This window comes from Exophiala spinifera, assembly GCF_000836115.1.
Source record: "Exophiala spinifera strain CBS 89968 unplaced genomic scaffold supercont1.8, whole genome shotgun sequence".
In the NCBI taxonomy this organism is placed as follows: domain Eukaryota; kingdom Fungi; phylum Ascomycota; class Eurotiomycetes; order Chaetothyriales; family Herpotrichiellaceae; genus Exophiala; species Exophiala spinifera.
In genome coordinates, this window is record NW_015622520.1 from 95,901 (window position 1) to 116,905 (window position 21,005).

Below are 21,005 nucleotides of genomic sequence, written 5' to 3' on the forward strand. Positions count from 1 at the left end.
TGACAAGGAGCTCTAGGTGGCACTTAGGAACGACGAGAGAAGACCACACGCGAAGGAGGCTTTCAGCTCTGAACGACGATATTCTCCAGCACAATGTATCGCTGGTAACGAAAGTCCTGGAAGAACCATTTACCATTTTTTGATCCAGAATGTCTCGGTAACTCCATCAAGGTCCCGGAACTACCAATACCTCTACTATGGCACCAGGATAAGCCTCTTACCGCCAGGTTGCTCCCGGCGGAGCAGGTCCCAAACTTCGTTGACTTGCGCTAAGCCTTGCTTCACCTCTAACGGGAGCGATTTGATTCGGCCATCCGTGAACGCGACTTCGAAGTAATCCCACCACACCCATTGCACAAAGTCTTTGTTGTTCGGATCCAGATAATCATCTATGAATCGTTTGAAGAATCCTGATACCCCAGGCGGGAACTGCATTTCCGGTCGGGCCCCAGTGGCAAACAGGATCCTGCCTCCACCGCCTGCGGTAGGTAACGAAGCCGCCTCGTCGAAGCTCCTTCTACTGATCTGTCACAAAACGATCATCTGGTCAGATCTGTGCGTAGTTCAAGGTTTCCATGGGAGCTGCATGCTGGAAAGCGGCCACTTACCTTGGCAGTCATCTCTTGACGTACCAGAGCGAAGCGTTGGTAAGCGCCAAAGCGTGCATCTTTCCGCAGGACCCCAGTGGAATTACTAGCGACATGGTCTCCTGGAGCAAATCGAGAGACTCCAGAACCAATCTTCTCGACGATAACCGACAATAGGACTGCATTTCAAACTCATCAGAATCCAAGACGTTTACCAGGGAAAGTGACCTCGTCGCGTACGTCCAATCATCGTTGGATACGTCAAAGTAGCAGAAGTGAGGCCAGCCTGGATTTTCCATTCTCCTAGCTGGACTGCGACACCTTTGACCTGAGGGATCAAGCTCAGCTCTTGTCACATATGAAACAAGGGACAGAGTGGGATAGGGGGCTGGGGAGCTGCCTACTCTCACCAGTAGATCGCCAGGTCCTGGTTTTGGCGTAGGCGCCGAAGAAATCCGCGGTGGTTTCCCAGGCCCAGCGAGCCACACAGCTTTATTTTCCATAGAGATTCAGAAGCTCGACGGGTTGAATATCATAGGGGCTCATATGCTAGTCGTCGCGCAAAGGACTCGGGAATGCTATAGAGTCTGAAGGGCCTAGTCACCAAGGCATCTATATCTGGAGGAGGGATAGCGAGATATATGTGTACATCGGTCCTCAATTACGTGACAACATTCTCCTTGACCATGACAGTATTGGTGTACGCGTATTGATTACTCTATTCAGGGACTCTCTTCAACAAGTTTGTCCGCGCTGTGGGCAGACGGCAGCCGTGACGGTGGCCGCGGTGCCCGTGGTGTGCGGGGCCACAGGGGGTCCGGGGTAGCGATATACTCTACGGTCTTCTAGAGAACCCTTGAGGCTTAAAGAAACGCCATTTCCAAATTACCGCCCATTAAAGCCTGTCCAACAAGTTGCATGTTGATGCCAGGCTTAAGGCCTCCATTGTATACACTGCTGGTCTGAGTGCAAGCAGCGTCCCGGTTGCTGAGCCCGTTTACTTCATGGAGGTGACCTTCAATTCACCCCCCTAAGTCAAAGTACTTGCTGCCAATACACGACTTCCATAATTTGGTGCAGTGAGAGAAATCATAGGACTGCTTGTTAGACCGTCAGTCGTTGTCGGTCGTCTTGCAAGCGCCGATGGAGAAGAAGAGCCGGTTGTTAAGCTTCCGCCGAAGTCGATCGAAGATCTCCAGAAATTGTTAGGATCCACATCGTGATACTACAGACTCAAAATCAAATGCGAAAAGATTGGTCGTGGGCGTAGTGTCGTTGCCGGCCTGTCCTACTATAACCCGCCTTTCACTGCTGAATGGGTAGACAGGAACAACTTGAATCAGGCCGTCCAGAGTGTGGCATGTAAGTCGGATAGGTCGGCCAAACAAGTTCAATTCCCATGGCACTTCAGGATATAGAGGATGCCGAACATGGGCAGCTGCATCTCCCAACTTATCGGGTTGAACAAACCATCAAAATCCCTTGGTATAGTTCCATGACCAGTAAAAATATCAGTCTGTACCTCAAAGTGCGTGCTGTACTGCATTTTCCAGGCCCAGCATTGGTGAATATTCGGCGTGGACTACGACGCCTAGCATAGTTGATACTCTGGAGGCCGAATCTTGAATTGGAAAGCCTAGCTACTACGCCCAATGGGATGGTAGAGATTGATAATTCAAAGAGCACAGCGCAGTTCAGAATGTATTTCCAAGGTTGCTTTCTGGAGCGCATTATTACTTCACTGGGGGTACACTGATCTGAACTGGACTTGAAACCGAATCATACAATATCAAGAAGTGAGAGGTAGTGAAAACAATCTCTAAGAATGGGAGATGTTGAAAAGTGTTCTGGTGTATATGTGGTATTCCGTTATTTTATTTAGTCTGCTGTTCCTCTGTCCTAGGCAGTGCATCCGATCTTTTGCTGTCTGCAATACACCTTAGCTTATCCAACTCCACCGTTCGATGCTCAATTTCTCGCCTAATCTCCTCCTCTGAGGCGATGCGGTGCTTCAATCGGAGAACACAGGCAGCGACAAGGACAACTCCCAACTCAACCGCGATGCCCCATTGTCCGACGGCCTGTGGGCTCTCAGTAGGCGTGCCATCCTGGTGAATGTAACGTTCGATCCAGATAATGAATGCGATAACGGTGAGAGGACCAAGCAGCATTGCCGCGATCAGTACTAACATGACCAGGAGATCAATACTGAATAGAAAGAGAGGATGTTGCCGAATTGGTGTAGTGATGTTCCTTTGTCGAGGTAAGTGTAGTGTTCTCAAGGCTTTCAGTGGACTCCGCAAGATGTTCGTAAGATGCGCCCATCCTCGCTTAAAATCGTCGTCAAAACTCCGCCAAATCTCTTTTCTCCTGGCCCAGATCTGGCGAGGTTCGTAGATGGGAACCCGCCTTGTGCAAAGTTTCAAACGGCCCATAGCCAGCAAGAATAGCTGAGCTGCCGTGAAGCAGGTGATGGCGGTATAAATCAAAGGTTGGAAATCATCTTTGCTGTAACCATCATCTGTATGCAGCCTGGCTCCCGGAGCATTCGGGGTGAATGCGGAAGCTCTCAGAGAGGACGCTTGTCGTAATATTTGAGAAGTGCTGAAGCACGGATACATGCAGTTCGAAGTATAGTTGAACCACAAAGCATTGTCGAGAATAGGTTGACCAAAAAGGCGCCATACTGTTTGATTCCATGTTTGATCCCAGTAGTCGCTATCCCAGCCATTGTTATTCTGGAACGAATCTCCATCATCGACATTAGCGTAACAGAAGCGATACTGGGCAGGGGCAACATTAAGATGAGGCCAGAGAATGAGTACCGAGATGGAAGCAGCAAGCATAACCAGATTCCAGGCCAAGACCAGTCTGTGGAGGGCTGTACTTGCGCGGGTGATTCGTGACCAACATTGCAATGGCAGCCCCACGAGATATGCGGTGATAACCACACTAGTCACGGCATCGATATCAAGCTCTAGGTAATCGGGCTGGATTTTGACATAATCTGTGTTGGTCACTAGGGCATCGATACCCGCGAAGTAGCCTGTCAAGTTAGTACCGGGAACGTATGGAATCGTTACGTTCTGAACAGGTGCCGGAACCAGTCTTGCCGAGAGCAGGATGAAGGCCTGAACGGCTGCAGTTGCAGCGTACGCGACAGCGACTCCGAGAATAGCATGCGCCAGCCAGCCGTACCGTGGAGTCAAGAAACTCAGGAACAGGCACGCGTAGTAAACGTATCTGGGGGTCGGGCCGTACACGTCACTGATAGGATATGTGCAGGAAATCTCTTGCGCAATCAGGGGAGGATTATAAGACCGAGAAAGATTAAAAGCGCCCAAAGAGCTGGCCATGCTGAGCTGTGTAGCAGACTTGAGCAACGATTTCCCGATGGTTGTCGGAACTTGGGATGGAGATGTGGAGAACAGGGTCGGCCGGACACATCCAAGAGGGTGTTGATCTGTCCCAAAGGGTATCAAGGGCGGACAATGTAGAAAAGCATCTTCTCGATACTAAGAGAGCAGGGTTCAGGCGTGCGGACTTCGAGGATGGTCGCAGCGATACATCACGTCTGCCCTGACTCTTTTTCTCTCACCACCTCATGAGTCTGACTGACCCGTTAAAGTTTTCCACTCTTTGGCAAGCTAAGCTACTATCGGCGGAGACTATTTTTAGACCAGCATTTCGGCCCAGGACTTCCAGGTACCTCGTTATTCGCATTGGCAGCAGCCCCATCCTCAACTATGGTAAACTGGAAGTCTCTGGGAGGCAGGAATATGCAATTGCAGCGTCATGTATCTCGGAGTCTCGCCCCACACACTCTGGCGGAGGCCTGGTAGACGGTGTGACGCGATGTCACCGAGAACTTCAGATTGAGCAAAGGTCAAGCGAATAAGGAACCCAAGGGATGGTCTTGAGTGTATGTCGTCTTGTTCAAATAAATCGTAATCGCGTGTTGCACAAAAGCTTCCATCTTGTTCACAGGAGAAATGCCTGAAGAGACGGAAAGTAGCCTCGCTCTAAAGCGGCGGCTCGACATTGCCACATTTGGCCGGGTTCTTATCTCTTATCACGCCTCGAAGAGACAGACCACCACTTCTCACATCTCATATCTCCTTTCTATTCTTACAAGCCGGCCAGCTCTACTATATTGTAGACGCCAACTTATGATCTTGCAGAAGTCTCTCAGGTCTCTCAATTGGTCCAGAATCATACTCGCTCCAGCCGTTCTCCGCTACAAGATACACATTCCTCGCCTTTCTGGCAGCCGGTCGGTAAAAGGGCATCGGTTTTCCATGTCAGTGTACAACAATGCTGCTATTCAACAATGGCGTCTGAGGATACAAAGCATGTGCTCGATCTAAACACACTTCTGACGGCACTTCCAGCATGCAAGCGGTGCAGGAAGAACAGAAGAAGGCACGTGGTTCCTCCTCATCGCTGCCGATTACTCTGACGGTCAAAAAGATGTGACACAAGGCTCGAGTCATGTGAGAATTGTGCCAAAGCTAGCGTAGAATGCATCTACTACGATCATGTCCTACAAGAGGAGCTCCCTCGCAGGTAAAGCGTCGACGAAGATACTCTTATGAGGCCTTCACAGTTCTAACTCAGCCTAGCTATGTCGCTTCACTGGTCAATTACCTGGACCGAGACATCGATGCTACAGTATCTGCTCCTGAGCGACCTCAACTCTCCGAGACTGCCATCGTTCCAGATGGCTCGGTTAATCACAAACAGTATTTTGCGTATTCCAAGGGCGCCTATCGGTATCTAGGTGCCCAATCACTCCTGCTAGATCTTGATGCCCTGGACGACTGGGTAGAGAGAGCTCAGACAAATTCGGCTCTCGATTTCCCCTTCCACACCAACATGGATTGTGCAGTGATAAGCCCTGATCTACATCGATATCTCAGCAGACATTTCACTGATTCCGTTCAAAAGATGTATCCCATTTTGAATCCTTCATATCGCTGGCTAACTTCGGACGACGTGGTGGATTTACATTCCGCCCCAAACGAAGCCTTCCTCCAGCAAATGGTCTATGCCATTTCGTGCCGCAGTAACCAGAACGACACTCTCTTCTTCCACCCTCTCGCAACAGTCGCTCACTCGAAAGCTCTGCAGTACTTCGAAAAGGCGACAGCTGACTCGTCCATCTCGACTCTTCAGGTGGCAGTTCTACTGGTCTTGTACTCTCTTTTTGACCCTTTGAGTGGAAACTTGAGCCAGCAGGTGGGATTTGCAGCAAGGCTTGCGATTGAATTGACGGGATCTGAACCTGACGAATCATCACCAATGCTTTCGACTCTCATTAAGGTAACTTATTGTCTGGAAAACCAGGCTTGTGGCTTTCTAGATCGGCCAGCATCAATGCAAGAGCCCGGGACACCATTGACATTATCGGTGACGGACCCTCTGGATTTCCTATGTACCTTGTATCGAATACAAGCTCGTACCCGAGCGGGCCTCTTAGATGATAATCTACGCAACACTCTTTTGCTGCTCGATGACGATGCACTCGAGCGCCTTCATCCGAACCTTCTTTCAACTTTGCGGGAGACACAGTTCATGTTGCATCCAACAGCGCTAGCGGCAACCGAATTAACTACTGTGTATTTGAATGACAGGTACATTCCCACAGTTTTGACTCCACATTGGGTCTTCAAAGCTGCTTCCGTAATCGTTGAAGCCGTACCAGCTACGCAAGATGCGTCTCAATCAAGATTGTTGCAGAATTATGGTCATGCTACCGCACTTCTGGGCAAATGGTCAGCAAGATGGGATGCGGCAAGGGTGCTGCTGCAGTGTCTGCAGTTGAAAGTGAAGGGTGGAATGTAATGCAGTTGAATAGCTCCAGCCAAACAAATGGGTAAGCCCGGAGCCTGATTACTCCCTCAAACCTCACTCGCAGTCACCAGATGCGTAAATTACTCCCAAGGTACACGATATCTTCTCTTTGGACAGCATCAACCCTACGGCACGAATACTTTATCATTCCTAAAATTAATCCGATTTTGTCTTCGCGAAATTCCATGTCATATGTATTGCAAATCCCGGCCAGCTGAGCCTGAGATCCACTTTTGCGCTCAAAGCCGTGTCTTATCGCAGCCACCAAAGTTTGGTGATTAGTTTACCCTACAATAGGAAGCAGAGCATCGAATCTCAATCTGTGAGGTTTACATCCTCGGCAACAGCGCTGGCAATCGTCGTTCCGTCAATTTTCCACGTATCCAGCGGTGTCTTTCTGACTACACCAGTGGACTTGAGCAACACCCAAGCTACCCTAGAAGATGGTTTCACTGACGCGATAATGCCACCGGCATCGCGGGTGCGGAGGCGCGCTCAGGCGTGTGCGCGCTGCCGGCTCCGTAAAGTGCACTGCGATGCCCAGCAAACAGCATGTACCCCCTGCCTGAAAGCTGGAGTAACTTGCGTAGCCATGGACTCGACCAAGTTACAGGCTCTGCCGAGAAGCATTGTACAATTCTTAGAGACCAAAATTGCCGATCGAGAGCGCGAGAGATCGTCCAAAAATCCCTTAAAGGTTTGTTAACAACCCCAAAGTCGGTCCGGTCTATTTCGGCTAATCGTGAAGCCTGTCGGCCACAGTGCCTTTGCGAGACCTATCGTGAATAAGCTAATTTGTGGGACGACGTCCTCGTTTCTGGGGTTGACGGCAGAAGTACCTCTTGCTCGGTGTGTCGTGGCAGGGACTCGGCTCCCCTCGGCCAGAAAGGTCCTTGGGGTGGTGAACGATTTTCATGAACATCATCCAAGGTCTATCATCAATCATGAGCCGAGCAAGACTTCGTTGTCGTCGATTCCAGTACATGTTGCCGATTTTCTCTTTGATAATTATGTCACCCGAGTCACTCCGCAATATCCAATTTACTATGTTCCAGAGCTGACCGCGATGCACAACGCCGTCTTCCACCCGGCAGACTTGGACGGAAGCGCCAGGGCCGTGAGTCCTTATGAGATGTTCACACTCAATCTGATCATGGCCATATCTCTGTCAACAGCTGCCAGATCGAAGCAGGCCCGTGCTTATTCAATTGCATCAGGTCTATTTCAGAACGCCATGGAGCAGATCTCGAGTGTGCTCTCAAATGATCTACGTGGCCTACAAGCGTTGACACTGCTCACACAATACACATTTCTCAACCCCAGCGTGGCTAATTTCTGGCTTCTTGCCGGCTTCATCAGCCAAGCATGTATAGACCTGGGTTTGCACCATGAACTACCAGACCACCCTTCTATATCGCCTCTGGAGCGTGACATGCGACGCAGAGTCTTCTGGTGTGCCTTCGAAATGGAAACCGCCGTGTGTGGAGCACTTCTGCGGCCGATGACGCTTCTCCGGAAGAATATCACTGTGCAGTTTTCCTCGCAACTAGAAGATACCGCTATAACAGCGGCAGGGCTAGATCCCAAGGGCAGATCGACGAAGTTCACATCTCACTATATCTGGCGGTACCGCCTTGTTGAATGCGACATTGTTCCAGTCCTTTTCCATCACGAACCGATTCCACCGACGTTTCGTTCCTTGGAGTCATGGATGGCCCACCAGGAGCGCATGATACTGGAGTGGAAAGCAGATATCCAAGATGCGACAGCTCAAAATACTGACCCGTCATGCCAATCTCAGTGGGATGAGATGAAGCTCTATTCTACCATAGCCACAGACTACATTCTTGTGACTCTATTCCGACCTTGTCCGCTGATCAAAGAACCTACTGCTGAGAACCTGCTCAAGGCCTTCTCCGCTGCAGTTGGCGTTGCTGATGGCAGCTGGGAGCAAGCTAACCTGGAGTTCGGCAACAGCAAGTACGTCTTCCACTCATGCTACCATTCCTTTTCTGCCGCAATTGCCTTCTTGCAAGCTCTACAACGGTTTAAGGCAGAGATCGCGGCATCCTACTCGTTGGAACAAGTCGAGTCATTCATGGACATATTTTCTCGGTTTTTCGCTACTGTTGCCGAGAGATGGCCCGCGGCGGCAAAATGCCTTGAAGAATACGAGAGACTTCTCGTCCCAGTGAGGACGGAATTTACAAATTTCGTGTTTCAAGAAGCACAACGCATCTCTGAACAATCCTCGTCGTTGAGTCGTCTTGCCGCGTCGCCAGCCTTTGACCCTTCGAAAGATTTGGAAGAGGCTATGAATTTGGGCACCTTCTTCAACGCGACCGGGTCAGGACTAGAGGATACTCTAAGCTATTATCCGTACATACCTATGGATTGGAACGCAGAGTTCAACTTTGATGTTAATACAGCAGAGCCTTATGAATGATAAGACGGACAAATCATATTCTCGAACATTGCTGCGTAACTCATTACTCTCGAAAGTTGCTGTGAGTTCAGTTCCCGGCCACAGATGAGTGGTTTTCAGGTCTCGTGAGAATGAAGGGTACCTACACGTCAGACCAATCCTGGCAGGAATTTTTAACGATCATGAAAGTCCGAACCAGGTCATCCCAAGTTGGCTCCACTCGCTCCCGCCCGTTAGCCTCGTGCGTCGTGGGCCGTTAGCTGTGCCTGTACCCCCCAGACACCTGCGCCCACAGCAATCGAAGTTTGATAAGGCTCCTCCAGATCCCAACCCTGGGCCAGGCGCTGAAAATCGTCTCCCATGCGCTCATTCCCGTAAGTCAGCTCTAGCCGCAGAAGGCTCTATATAATCCCATATTATTGAGGTGCTTGTTGCATATAACGACATTCTTCCACAAATCTTTCAAAATTTCAAACAATCGAATCGGTCGTCATTGGCAAAATGTCTACTCAAAAGCCCACACTAGAAATTCCGGTCATCGACATCAGTGGTTTCCTCCGAGGGGACGACGATGCGAAGAAAGCCTGTGCCTTGGAACTGCGCTCCGCTCTCGAGAATGTTGGGTTCTTTCAGATTTGCGGCCACTCAGTGAGTTCCGACCTTCAAAAGCGGTTCATTCAAAGCATTGCGGATTTCTTCGCTCTCCCACAGACCGAGAAGGATAAGATCGGCCAAGATAAATCCCCTTGCAACCGGGGCTACGAGGCGATCGGCGTCGAGAGGCTGGAAGAGCTGGAGGACAACAGCCAGCTTGAGAAGAAGGAAGGGTTCACTGTGCGATGCGAAAGGCCTCTTGGGCGATTCATGACGGGACCAAATCAATGGCCTGATCCTAGTCTGCCTGGTATGAGTAACTTTCGGGAGACGTATATGGAGTACTATGCAGCCATGCACCAATTGAGCAAAAGCATGTTCCGACTCATGGCTCTAAGCCTGGATCTCGACGAACATTACTTCGACGCCTTTGCTGCCGACCCCGACGGTAAGTCTTGTCTTCCTTGCGATTCTGCGACTAGTCCTAACGTAGCTGCCAGGCATTCAACTCTGTCGATCCCACAGATACCCTGCCTCGCCCAACGGCACCTCCGAACGGGGCCGTGGCATTGGCGCACATACCGACTTTGGCGCCCTGACTCTGCTTCTTCAAGATGATATCGGTGGACTCGAAGTTCTCGACAAGCTAACTGGGACATGGCACCCTGTCGTCCCAGTCGAAGGTGCCTATGTGATCAACATTGGTGACTTGATGCAGCGGTGGACAAACGACAGGTACCGTAGCACCATGCATCGGGTGTGGTCGCCTGTCTCGAACAAGGCTCGGTACTCGGTGGCTTTCTTCAACGACGGGGCATTGGACACAGTCATTGAAGCCATCCCGACATGTGTCCCGGCTGGTGAGAAGCCGAAGTATGGGCCGCTCAAGACAGAAGACCATCTGATCAGGCGGTACAAGCAGAGTTATTCTCTGGGTGGAGCAGATATCAAAACTCCTTCGCACTCACCTGTGTCGAAGATCGACAGTGTAGTGCAACCTCGAGAGATTGTGGCTTAGATAGCTGAGACTGGTATTGTCGAAGTTTGTATGCTATATGGTTGGTGGCTTACTTATAAAGAAACATCCAAACATATCTACACGCTTTGTTTTGGATCGAAATCCGAATATCAAGCACGAGAAATTATGACGACTTTTGCTCTCTTTCCGTAGCTTTCCCTCACTGATAGTAACAGATAGCCATGACTATATTAAACGATGAACGGGTTGCATAAACCCCAGCTTTACAGAGCTCGTTGTGTAGTCTCGTCAACATACTCAGCGTCAGGTGGTGATGCAAAGCCACAAACCGATCCATCTTTGATTACTACCTCTTGGTCCTCGGCCTGTGCGTACCGTCCCTGGACTAAATCCCTCATGTACGTGTAAGGACAATCACTTGCTCCGTTCTTTACCGCCACGTAGCCTCGATGACCTAGCTGGTAGAGGTTATTCTCGACACCCCATTCTCGTCGTCGTCGGCGGACCTCGTCTGCTCGGATTTCGCACGCGGCAATGTGGTCAGGAGTGCTGTCACCGCGTTCCAGGATGTTGCCCTCGGGGTCGACAAACATGGCCTGTCCCATGCTTCGCCAGGTTGAATCCGCACCCGCCAAAGCAACACTGACGGTATACATGAGGTTGGAGAAGGCATTGACTCGGTTTGTCAACTCCCAGCTATTCTTGATGGGTGAGGTGTAGCCAGCTGTACGCAGAAGCACTTCGGCCCCGAGGTAAGCGGCCTCCCGGGCCATTTCAGGAAACATGCCGTCGTGGCAGATGATGAGAGACATTTTGACTCCTCCCGGTCCCGTGAAAACGGATACACCCTGATTTCCAGGATACCAGGGCTCTACCGGAATCCAGGGATGCATTTTGCGATAGTAGTTGACCACGTCACCGCTGGAGTTGATGGTGAGGCCGACGTTCCAGGGATACGCTCCGGGTGAGATGGCGTTCTTCTCCATGATGCTGAAAACACCCCAGACACCCTCCTCCGCGCAGACTTGCTTGAAGGCTGAGACTTCAGGACCATCCAGAGTGCACATGATATCGGGATCTGTCGACATTGACAGCCCGTGAATACAGTACTCGGGGAACAACACAAGGTTGACGGCCGGATACTCTCGTTTGGCGCGACGAACTAAGTTGCAGACATGATTAGTTGCCGCCGACAGGTCATCAGGGGTGTCGACGCGGAAGAGCTGCGATTGCACTGCCGCCATGACAATGCCGCCTTGTGTCTTGTTCAATCCACCCAGACCGCTCATGGTGCAGAGGCAAAACCAGTGTCTATGCTGGGTATGCGACTAGAGATGGACGGCACCACCTTGAGTGCATCGATATCGCAACGATGCTTTAATTATCACACGTGTGCGCCAGTTCCATTTACTCTGTGTGCTATCCGTAGTTCGTTCATCAACAACAAGGCTTCCACCTCTGTTTGCCCAGCGCTCATTGCCGAGTGCACTTACGGTGATGACCGCCAGTTCTGTGGCGTGGAGATGGTGTGGTTATCGGCGAGTCTGGGGCTGGTCCAGGAACCTAAAACTGTCCGGGCGGCTCGCTTGACCAGTGAGGCCAATGCCCTTATCAACGCTAACGGCCCAGAGCGCTGAGTAAGTCTCCATCGATCGCGTTGTCGCCATTTCGCGCACGGGATGATTTTATGCGATCCCAGAAAGACCCTGCGAGAAAGGAGCCTTCGTCAATTTAGACTTCTGAGCACGTATCTTCGGACCTTAGTCGACGACGTTGGATCTTTGAACTCATCAATAGGATACCATGCATAGATAAGCATACCATGAAGATACATATCCCTCCACATGTGCACGGCCGACTGTCGATATATATAAAGGCTTATTGGGGATCAGTAGATCGTCTCTGCCCTTAGTTATCTCTTCTTAGTGTGGACCGGATTCATCTAAGACCTATCAGCACAAACGAATCGAGCGAAGCGAGAATGACTACCGAAAAGACCGACAGCACGGTGAATCCCGTGGAGAGTGACAGCCTACGGGGTGAGGTTCTCGAGGATGACGGCGAAGTGTTTAAGAACAATGCGGAACACGCGAATTTTCGGGCCCTGGGGCTGTGGGTATCTCCTGATTTCCGTGTTGCAAGTCATGCACTGATAGCTGATGAAAGGATCCCAACTATCATTGTGCTCATCAAGCTCTGCTTCGCCACAGGGGTGTTGTCAATTCCTGCTGCCCTCGGGGTGGTGGGCTATGGGCCAGGTGTCGTCCTTTTGGCACTCTGGAGTGCATTGACTATGTGTAAGTGGACAAGAGATGCTTCACTCGGTCGTATTATGCGAGGGAACTAATGGCCATGTCTGGTGTAGATTATGCCTTTGTGATGTACCAATTCCGGATGAAGTACAAAGGCATCCACAACATCGTCGATGCTGCGGCACTCATGGGAGGACCGATTGCACGAGAAGCCACTGGAGCTCTGTTCCTTTTGACTTGGACGCAAGTTCTCCCCTATCAGTGCGACAAAGGTGTAGTTGTATGTGTATCTAACATCGAATAGCCTCTGCACTGGCTCCGGCTTCGTTGGGTTGTCGCAAGGTCTCAAGATCCTCGCCAATGGCAAAGGGTGCAACATCGTCTGGACCCTGATCGCGGCCATTGCCACTGGAATACTTTCAAGCATTCGGACTCTCGGGAAGCTGGCTATCCTTACTTGGATTGGCTTCGCCAGTATTTTTACGGCCGTCTTCATCGTAGTGTAAGTTCAATAAGTCTTCTCTGTCTACAGGACTAATCTGGGGTTTGTACTGTATAGGGTTGGCGTAACAACCATCGACAGGCCTGCTGCTGCGCCAAAAGAAGGCCCCTTTGACCTGGGTGTCATCGCAGTTGGACATCCTGGATTTGTCGCAGGGCTCGTTGCGGCGCTGAATCTTTTCTGTGCGTATCCGTCTTGATACCTGCCCTTCTACGAAGACTCGATCTAACGTGAGTCAATAGCTGGATTTGGCTCGACCTCTACGTTCATGCCTGTCATGGCAGAGATGAAAGTACCCAGAACTTTTCCAAAAGCGCTCTTTATCTCCCAAGGCCTTTTAGTTGCCTGTTACATTTCGTTTGGCCTGGTTGTCTACGTGTGAGCAGTTATGGCGTCACCGTGACATTCTCTCTCTCGCTGACCTTCCTCTCCAGGTATTGTGGAATCTACGTGGCCAGTCCGTCTCTTGCAAGTGCGGGAGGGACGCTTGAGAAAGTGGCGTTTGGTATCTCCATCCCGGGGTTCATCATGACCTCGACGCTCTGGACCCACGTCGCTGCAAAGTTTGTATGTGATTTGCTTGATTTTCAACTCGAGGATCAAACAGCTAACAGTATAGCAGCTCTTTGTTCGAATCCTTCGTGGTTCTGATCATTTACAAAGCAACAGTGTAAAGCACTGGGTCTCTTGGCTGTGAGTGCAAACTTCGACCAGTTCCACTCCACATTCAGATTTGCGCTATCAAGGGGAGACTGACTTTGATGTGCCTATGCCAGGTCATCGACTATCTCCTTGACAATCGTGTCCTTCCTCCTGGCAGAGGCTATCCCATTCTTCAGCTTGATCTTGGGCCTCATTGGATCCTTGTGCTGTTCTCCAACCTGCGTAAGTACTCCCCCAATCGGTCATACTCAGAAATTCTGATGGCGCTTAGCTGGTAATTCCCGGTTGCATGGGCCTCTACATGCAGCGAGGAAACTACAAGTCCAGCAGAAAGATCATGGCACTTTGTACTCTGCACTGTGTCACTATCGTTGGAGGCTCGTTCATGGCCATTGCGGGTACTTATACAACCATTCAGAGTATTGTTGATGCCTATGCTTCGGATTCAGTTGCGAAGGCATTTAGCTGTTCATGATAGAGAGCGGAAATCGAATTGCCATGAGCACTCGCAAGCCTCAAATACCCATATAGACTGCCCCGTTGAAAAGCGAGCCATATGTCAACTTAGGAAGCAGGTTGATACCACTCAGTGGGGTTGTTGCGTTGAGTTTAGAATCCCAGGTGTCTCAGGAACTGATCGAGGAATCAATCATGACTCTCTATCATTTGAGTAACAATATTACCTATTCCATGTCCATCCGGACACACTCAGGCTCCCAATTCGTGCGGAATAATCAAGATCTGACGAAATTGGTAGTGAAATCCGGTGGACATAACCTTGACATCAGAGACTGTTAACTATGTTGCTATCATGATTGGACAAGAGTTCCGATACAGAAACAGCCTTTGACGTAGCCACATGAACATACAGTAGCGCACCTCGCTTTCAAGGGGCTTCCAAGGTCGTCCTCTTTGATCTGCAAGGACACCAAAACCTAGTGGCCTTTGGATGATACTCCTATCCACATAGTTGCCAGGGATCCGCCCGATAGGAGGGCATCCTCCGGCCAACAGAATCTTAGCTACGCTAATATCCTTTTCAGTGTTGTTGCTGCAAATCGAAAATTGAAAGCATCATGATGACGGCAACTGCCCCTGACGGACTATATATATTGCGTGATGCTTCCAACCTGACCGTGTTGACGGACTCGAACTCAGGACTCCAAAAACCTTGTGAGAGCATTCAATCAAATACCTACAATACAACTTCGAAAGAAAAAGTACACCCTCAATCTCTACCATGTCTTCTAAAGAGAATAATCCTGGAAACTTCGCCAATCGACCCAAGGAGGAGGTAAAGGAGATTGCAAGCAAAGGAGGCCACTCAAGTGCTGGAGGATTCGCGTCGATGGATCCTGACAAACAGGCAAGTAGCACTGTAGTCACTCAGTCGCTTCAAATTCAATATGCTAACCGGGATAAAGCACGAAATCGCTTCCGAAGGTGGTCAGGCCTCGAGTGGGAAGTTCGAACCAGGTAGCGAAAGGGCGAGAGAGGCAGGCAGGAAAGGAGGATCTTCAGGACGATCTGACGATTAGGATCTTTTGGTTTATATAGGCAAGCACAGGACACGTTCATCATCAGTGTTGAGACATTGAGTATAGCTGGATGGGAAGCTATGATAATACCCTTACATTCATTTGCTTCGTAGTCGCTGAGCTGATGTTTCGATCGTATCAGTCAGTGGCACCTATGACCGATATATCAAGTTTGGCCATGTAGATTTCAAGCGCAACAGGTATCGAACATATATACACTATATTTTGAGCCCACCCCTCCCTCTTTGAAAGTAGTATTATCTTACTCCAGCAATAAATATTTCTGTTTATAATCGTTGAGCACATATTTAATGGTAATTAGCAATTTAATATAGCGCTTACCTTTGATGTCAAAATCTGCATCTAATCGCTTAGTGATAACACAAACAATGATACTGAAATATATCCCTAAATTGATCAAGTGTAGAGAAGATTATATGGAATGAAGGGCATCAATAGTCGATATCTTGGAATTCGTACTGTCTTTTCGATATTTACGGGCTAAAAACCACACAGCCGCCATTGAGACTGTGTTCTCATTCCTCAAGTGTATTTCAACGCGACAGTGTTAACTTCACCCGTCAAGATCAACGCACGGCAGAAGTCCCGTCATCGGCCGGTAGGTCGTCCTCTCCCTCCGGATCCCGATAAGTGCCTTTGGGCTTTGTCGCATGTCGAGTTCGATCACCTTTGAGAATGTTGCGTTTGTCTATCGCTTCAGATTCATCTTGCTCTAGAGCAACAGTCAGCGACTAGAATGTCAAACTTGGATGGCACACGAACCTAGAGCTTGGGTTGAGTCGGGATTGCGTGCGTCGTTAGGCTGCTCAACCGGTGTCTCGTCCTTCACTACCGGTATATGCGACTGACCTGGGCGACTAGCATAAGAGTTGTCGACCGTGTCTCCACCCTGGGGGATGTCATCGGTACTAGTGTCCTGCTTGTCAAACTCTCGGTCCGCGTTTGTCGCCATTTTTTCCATGTACAAGTCTGATATTGTGATGATATATCGGACATTACTTCTGATGAGAGGGTTAAATAAGGGATCAACAGAAGATACTGCAATGCGAATGGCAGATGATTCCTGACGTCAAATCACATCAGAGGAGATGGGATCACGACAGCTCACCATGAATACGATGACTGCTGAGACTGAGGTAAAGAATAGCCACCTCCAGATACAATTCAAAAGTTCGTCAACATTGATATCGTCATCGAAGATGGCAATCAGAAGCTCTGACGGGTAATGGACAGGGAGTTTATTCCGAGTTTAGCGAGCAGTGACGCCGTCCACAGTCCATTATATTCCCAGCTTCACGTGGAACAAGGTTAAATAACCGTACTGACGCTACGATGACAAACAAAAGCATCCTGACTGGCGGGAGTCCTACCGTTAGAGATAGAGAAGCAGCAGTCAAGCTATGAGCACGGATGTCATTCCAAGGCACGCAATCCCAGCCAATTGTCATCACTCGCTTACACAGACTATATATCAGAGATCATTCCTATATATGCACGCTTCCTCCGGGCAATGTGCTGCTCTCATACATTGTTTCAAAATGGCAGCTACGAAATCCATTTACCGTGTGTCCATCGCCCGCTCTTGCTGTGCTCGCCCCGCATCCTTGTCGAGCAGTATACGACCTCTCTACCAATCTCGCTTCCAGACTACGGTGTCTCCAGACATTGTGAATAAATTGGATGAGACGACTGCAAGAATGTCTTCTGCCAATACTGGACCTGTTTCGGATCTAATCAAGCATGATCATGCGGAGCTGAAGGAGTTTTATGAGAATGTGCTGAGGGCAAGCGATGAAGATGCAAAGGTCCGTTGGCAGAACCAGTTCACCTGGGAATTAGCTCGACATTCCATCGGTGAAGAGCTTGTAGTGTATCCAGCCATGGAAAACTACATGGGCGAAGAGGGCAAGCGTCTTGCCGACAAGGATCGAGCTGAACATAACGAGGTACGTACCGTCCACCACGGCTCCACATCGCTTGAAATCCTTGTGGAAGGTTGGACTGGAGCTAAGACTACAGCATAGGTCAAAGAGCTCTTGTACAAGTTCCAGGGTCTATATCCATCTGATACAGACTTTGAACCGACACTCAAGTCGCTCTGGAACACCCTAAGCCAACACATTGAGGAAGAGGAAACAGAAGATCTCCCAAAGCTCGAAGATGCGCTGCGGGATTATGATCCGGATTACTCGGCCCACCTTGCAAAGAGCTTCGGAAGGACCAAGAAGTTTGTGCCAACTCGCAGCCATCCTGCAGCACCAGACAAGCCTCCTTTCGAAACTGTCGTTGGACTCATGACTGCGCCCTTGGACAGGCTGGGTGATATCTTCCGGCGTTTCCCAAAGGATTAGTCTTTAGTTTGCAAGGGAGGTGGTCATGATGAACCTAGAAGATGGATACCACCCCTCATCAATAGGATCTGAAGCCTTAAAGGATATGTTGATTTACGGTTGCTGTCTTGGTGGTGCAAAATGCTCGCTAGGAATATTGTGTAGAGCGCTAAAACGAGAACGTCACGACTATCTTGTCATTCGTCCAGCGACTTCATGGACTCCAAACGAGCCTTCTGATATTTGTAGCCCGGAACAAAAGCTTGCTTCGTATTGACAACCTCCATGTTCTCATGTGTGCTATTAAGCTAAGGCTTGTAGTCATGAGCTCATAATGACCACAGGGAGGCATTTCTTTCGCTTTTGTTGGGGAAACAGACGGAGCCGGAGATCAAATGTTCTCACATTTGAATCAATTATCTCATAAATACTTCCCAAAGCACAGGGGTTTGGGCGTACACCCCGCGAACTAGTATTTCGTAACTGGCTCCATCCCTTGGTTGCCCTGCATCATGCCTTGGCCGAGCACTCGTACCTGAACACGGCGGACTCGGTCAAACCCTTACTCTTTGCAAAATGGTAGTTATAAATCTGTATGTTTTGCTTGACGAATGGTATACGCTCCCAGTAGATTTATCTGACGGCCACGTTCATGCATCGTCCAACTTGACGTAACAATGATGTATGCGATGCGAGCTTAACTGGATTTTTCTCCCGCAAGATGTCCCATAGCTTTGCAGTTGTGAGATGAACAATGAAGACAAATTTCAAGCTGTGCATGACCAACCAAAATTGTATCCCATGAACTGATAGCCGAGTGATCTGGGCAAAGAGTATTGTCGGTGCGATGTGTGCCTACAAGCAGCGCTGCCCGGAGCTCGGAGTTCGGATGCCGGAACATACAAAGAGTGGCCTTACTCGTTGTGGGGAGGTCAGCGTGACTCCGAGTTCCCCGGCTCGATGGAACTCTAGTAGACGATCTAGGCCGGCGATGACCGTTTTTGCATCAAAGTCGTCGTCGGCTTTGACATGTGTATGTCATGACAATATCATGTACCGTTTCCTTCCTCTACACGTGCCAAAGCAATGAACTCATTGAACGCACCGGATTGTCTCAGTGCGATGCAATACCATGTTCAGGATCATCTCAGAGGACGTGCACGGGTTGGCGGATACTGAGAACCGCCGCAGAAAACATGATATCAAGTCAACTGCGGTGGCTATCGAGTGCTCTGAATCGATGCAATGCACACATGCGAGTGTATATACATTAGATCAAGGCCATCTCCTAATCGTCAGCAGATCACACTTTCCAAGTGAGCCTCAAAGCCCCTATCGACAGCACTATACTCAGCTTTCCATGGTCACCTATTGTGTGGGAAATGCACAGCTGGAAATTCTCATGCGGATCATGGAGTGTCACAGATATCTGCAGGAGAAGAAGCCGTCACCGTGGACTTAGCTACTACTCTTGGGTCACGAATATCATCTACACTCAATTCCGAGAGCACAGCGTCTTTCAATAAAGAGGCTTTACTTTGAAAGATTCCAGGAGTCTGCACTTTGCTACTCAGAGCGATCCGAGAAATGGGAGGAATATACCGAACCAGTATCGTGAAAGAACTAAAGTCGAAGTGGTAAGCTTTTAGTCCTGATTCACTCGATAACCTTCCTTTAATATCTTGTGTATAGCATGCCAACAACGGACTTGCAATACCCACACCAACCAGCGGTAGTACTGCAGCGGTGGAATCGCGAGTCGTGCCATTGGCTATGGAATGGGGACAATTCGAGTCGATGGCACCGACGCCTTTTCTGTTTATACCTTTCACGTCGTACAATCGAGAGATTAGACGACTTTAGAGAAATTTTACTGGATAATAACGGTATATATAGAAGTCTATATTGATAAGAACAGCTTCCCTGCTCGACAAGCCTTAAAAAGTCTTGCTGGGCAGTCCTCTCCTCGCCTCTTCTCTTATTCCGTGCCATCACGTGTAGCTTTCCAGGCTGCTACAAACCAAACTGAGCTTTTACTGAGAATGCTAATAATATTGTTGCCAACATTACACAGTCGCTGCCACCCCCAACAGGACTACTGCAATCAGAGTCGACAGACCAACAGTGTTTGCCATGCCTCCGTTGCCAGTTTCCGCTGCAGCTGAGCTTTCTGTGGCGGATGCTGTTGCGGTTTCTGATGCACTGGAAGAGATGCTGGAGGCACTTTCTGCTGCGCCGCTACTGCTATCAGCACTGCTGCTGGCTTCACTTGTAGCACTCGCACTGATAGCTGTTGAAGCTGGAGTGATGGTCTCTGCAGTGGACGCTGTCACAGTGGTGCTGGTCGAATTCGAGCCTCCAGCAAGATCAGGAAGGTCTAACTCTACTCCATACGCTATGCAAATAGCACTAGAGCCTTCGGCCGTAACTATAGTCATTCGTCAGTACGTTCTCACGGAATAAGTAACACATTGGCGTACGTCCACCCCGGGGAACTCCAGCGTTTCTTCGCTGCGGAGGAAGAGGGATCATGCAGCTTCTGTTCCATATTCTTGTTGTTGAATTGAAATGGTAAATAACTTACGAACGCTGTCTTCAGGACTGCAGAGTTCTGGGATTTGCGCCACGAGGCTGTCCACAAACTCGTTGTTATTACACATACAGGCGACATCCGTCAGTGGGCAACCTGAAGTTTGGATCGCTTCAAGAATGGCTTGTTGCTAGAAGTTAGACCTTGTTAGCTTTCAGATTTGAGCAGCATTATGAAAACAGCCAGCTGAGATAGACTTACGCCGCATTGTGGGAGGTCTGAGATAGTCCCAACTTGCGCAAGTACTGCGAGAGCAAAAGCCAACGTGGCTACGGCACAAAGCTTTACTGCTCTCATGGTTTTGTAACGCAACTCTGTTTTGCAGAAGCTGGGCGATTGTAGCTGTCTTGATGAGAAGAGAAAGATATATGCTGAAAATCGACAGACTCGGTTTGCAACTCGGACCTTCGATCTACTTATAACTAGTTCAAAGGGAGCGACGGTTCTAGATAAGTATGCTGCGCCTTTAGAGCCACCCTGTTGTGCCAGAAAGTATAGGCAGGCCAAGTTGCTTGGCCCGATATCGCGGAAGAAGTGTTTCTCAGTCGCCAGTTTACCAAGGTATTGGTCCCACTCTCCTGGTGGGTCCCTGCAGCCACTATTGCTGCAGCAGATGGTTATGGCTGCGTTTTCCAGGAATCAGGCCTCTTGCGAACTGTAGGCTGTTACAC

At 49.5% G+C, this 21,005-nt stretch overlaps 11 protein-coding genes across 11 annotated transcripts; 6 read left to right on the plus strand and 5 right to left on the minus strand.

The window, feature by feature from the left end:
- Nucleotides 1-195: 195 nt before the first annotated feature.
- Nucleotides 196-1,090, minus strand: PV08_10047 (uncharacterized protein; the record flags this gene model as incomplete). Its single annotated transcript, XM_016384362.1, has 4 exons — nt 196-525; nt 609-766; nt 828-915; nt 998-1,090. 4 exons carry the CDS (start codon nt 1,088-1,090, stop codon nt 196-198), a joined length of 669 nt encoding a protein of 222 aa, XP_016230964.1.
- A 1,371-nt stretch (nt 1,091-2,461) lies between these two features.
- On the minus strand, nt 2,462-3,943 carry PV08_10048 (uncharacterized protein; the record flags this gene model as incomplete). Its single annotated transcript, XM_016384363.1, has 1 exon — nt 2,462-3,943. The coding sequence occupies one exon, from the start codon at nt 3,941-3,943 to the stop codon at nt 2,462-2,464; it is 1,482 nt and encodes a 493-aa protein (XP_016230965.1).
- A 1,182-nt stretch (nt 3,944-5,125) lies between these two features.
- PV08_10049 (uncharacterized protein) lies at nt 5,126-6,431 on the plus strand (the record flags this gene model as incomplete). Its single annotated transcript, XM_016384364.1, has 2 exons — nt 5,126-5,160; nt 5,210-6,431. The coding sequence occupies 2 exons, from the start codon at nt 5,126-5,128 to the stop codon at nt 6,429-6,431; spliced, it is 1,257 nt and encodes a 418-aa protein (XP_016230966.1).
- A 601-nt stretch (nt 6,432-7,032) lies between these two features.
- Nucleotides 7,033-8,886, plus strand: PV08_10050 (uncharacterized protein; the record flags this gene model as incomplete). Its single annotated transcript, XM_016384365.1, has 2 exons — nt 7,033-7,137; nt 7,189-8,886. The coding sequence occupies 2 exons, from the start codon at nt 7,033-7,035 to the stop codon at nt 8,884-8,886; spliced, it is 1,803 nt and encodes a 600-aa protein (XP_016230967.1).
- Nucleotides 8,887-9,366: 480 nt separating this feature from the next.
- On the plus strand, nt 9,367-10,477 carry PV08_10051 (uncharacterized protein; the record flags this gene model as incomplete). Its single annotated transcript, XM_016384366.1, has 2 exons — nt 9,367-9,907; nt 9,960-10,477. The coding sequence occupies 2 exons, from the start codon at nt 9,367-9,369 to the stop codon at nt 10,475-10,477; spliced, it is 1,059 nt and encodes a 352-aa protein (XP_016230968.1).
- Nucleotides 10,478-10,701: 224 nt separating this feature from the next.
- PV08_10052 (uncharacterized protein) lies at nt 10,702-11,727 on the minus strand (the record flags this gene model as incomplete). Its single annotated transcript, XM_016384367.1, has 1 exon — nt 10,702-11,727. One exon carries the CDS (start codon nt 11,725-11,727, stop codon nt 10,702-10,704), a length of 1,026 nt encoding a protein of 341 aa, XP_016230969.1.
- A 692-nt stretch (nt 11,728-12,419) lies between these two features.
- PV08_10053 (uncharacterized protein) lies at nt 12,420-14,330 on the plus strand (the record flags this gene model as incomplete). The annotated part of the gene is made up of 9 exons (XM_016384368.1): nt 12,420-12,735; nt 12,804-12,951; nt 12,995-13,192; nt 13,250-13,374; nt 13,435-13,570; nt 13,627-13,759; nt 13,815-13,885; nt 13,969-14,077; nt 14,127-14,330. 9 exons carry the CDS (start codon nt 12,420-12,422, stop codon nt 14,328-14,330), a joined length of 1,440 nt encoding a protein of 479 aa, XP_016230970.1.
- A 765-nt stretch (nt 14,331-15,095) lies between these two features.
- On the plus strand, nt 15,096-15,335 carry PV08_10054 (conidiation-specific protein 10; the record flags this gene model as incomplete). Its single annotated transcript, XM_016384369.1, has 1 exon — nt 15,096-15,335. The coding sequence occupies one exon, from the start codon at nt 15,096-15,098 to the stop codon at nt 15,333-15,335; it is 240 nt and encodes a 79-aa protein (XP_016230971.1).
- A 645-nt stretch (nt 15,336-15,980) lies between these two features.
- Nucleotides 15,981-16,366, minus strand: PV08_10055 (uncharacterized protein; the record flags this gene model as incomplete). Its single annotated transcript, XM_016384370.1, has 2 exons — nt 15,981-16,126; nt 16,177-16,366. 2 exons carry the CDS (start codon nt 16,364-16,366, stop codon nt 15,981-15,983), a joined length of 336 nt encoding a protein of 111 aa, XP_016230972.1.
- Nucleotides 16,367-16,952: 586 nt separating this feature from the next.
- Nucleotides 16,953-17,765, plus strand: PV08_10056 (uncharacterized protein; the record flags this gene model as incomplete). The annotated part of the gene is made up of 2 exons (XM_016384371.1): nt 16,953-17,360; nt 17,439-17,765. 2 exons carry the CDS (start codon nt 16,953-16,955, stop codon nt 17,763-17,765), a joined length of 735 nt encoding a protein of 244 aa, XP_016230973.1.
- A 2,045-nt stretch (nt 17,766-19,810) lies between these two features.
- PV08_10057 (uncharacterized protein) lies at nt 19,811-20,631 on the minus strand (the record flags this gene model as incomplete). Its single annotated transcript, XM_016384372.1, has 3 exons — nt 19,811-20,172; nt 20,329-20,464; nt 20,536-20,631. The coding sequence occupies 3 exons, from the start codon at nt 20,629-20,631 to the stop codon at nt 19,811-19,813; spliced, it is 594 nt and encodes a 197-aa protein (XP_016230974.1).
- Between the last annotated feature and the right edge of the window lie 374 nt (nt 20,632-21,005).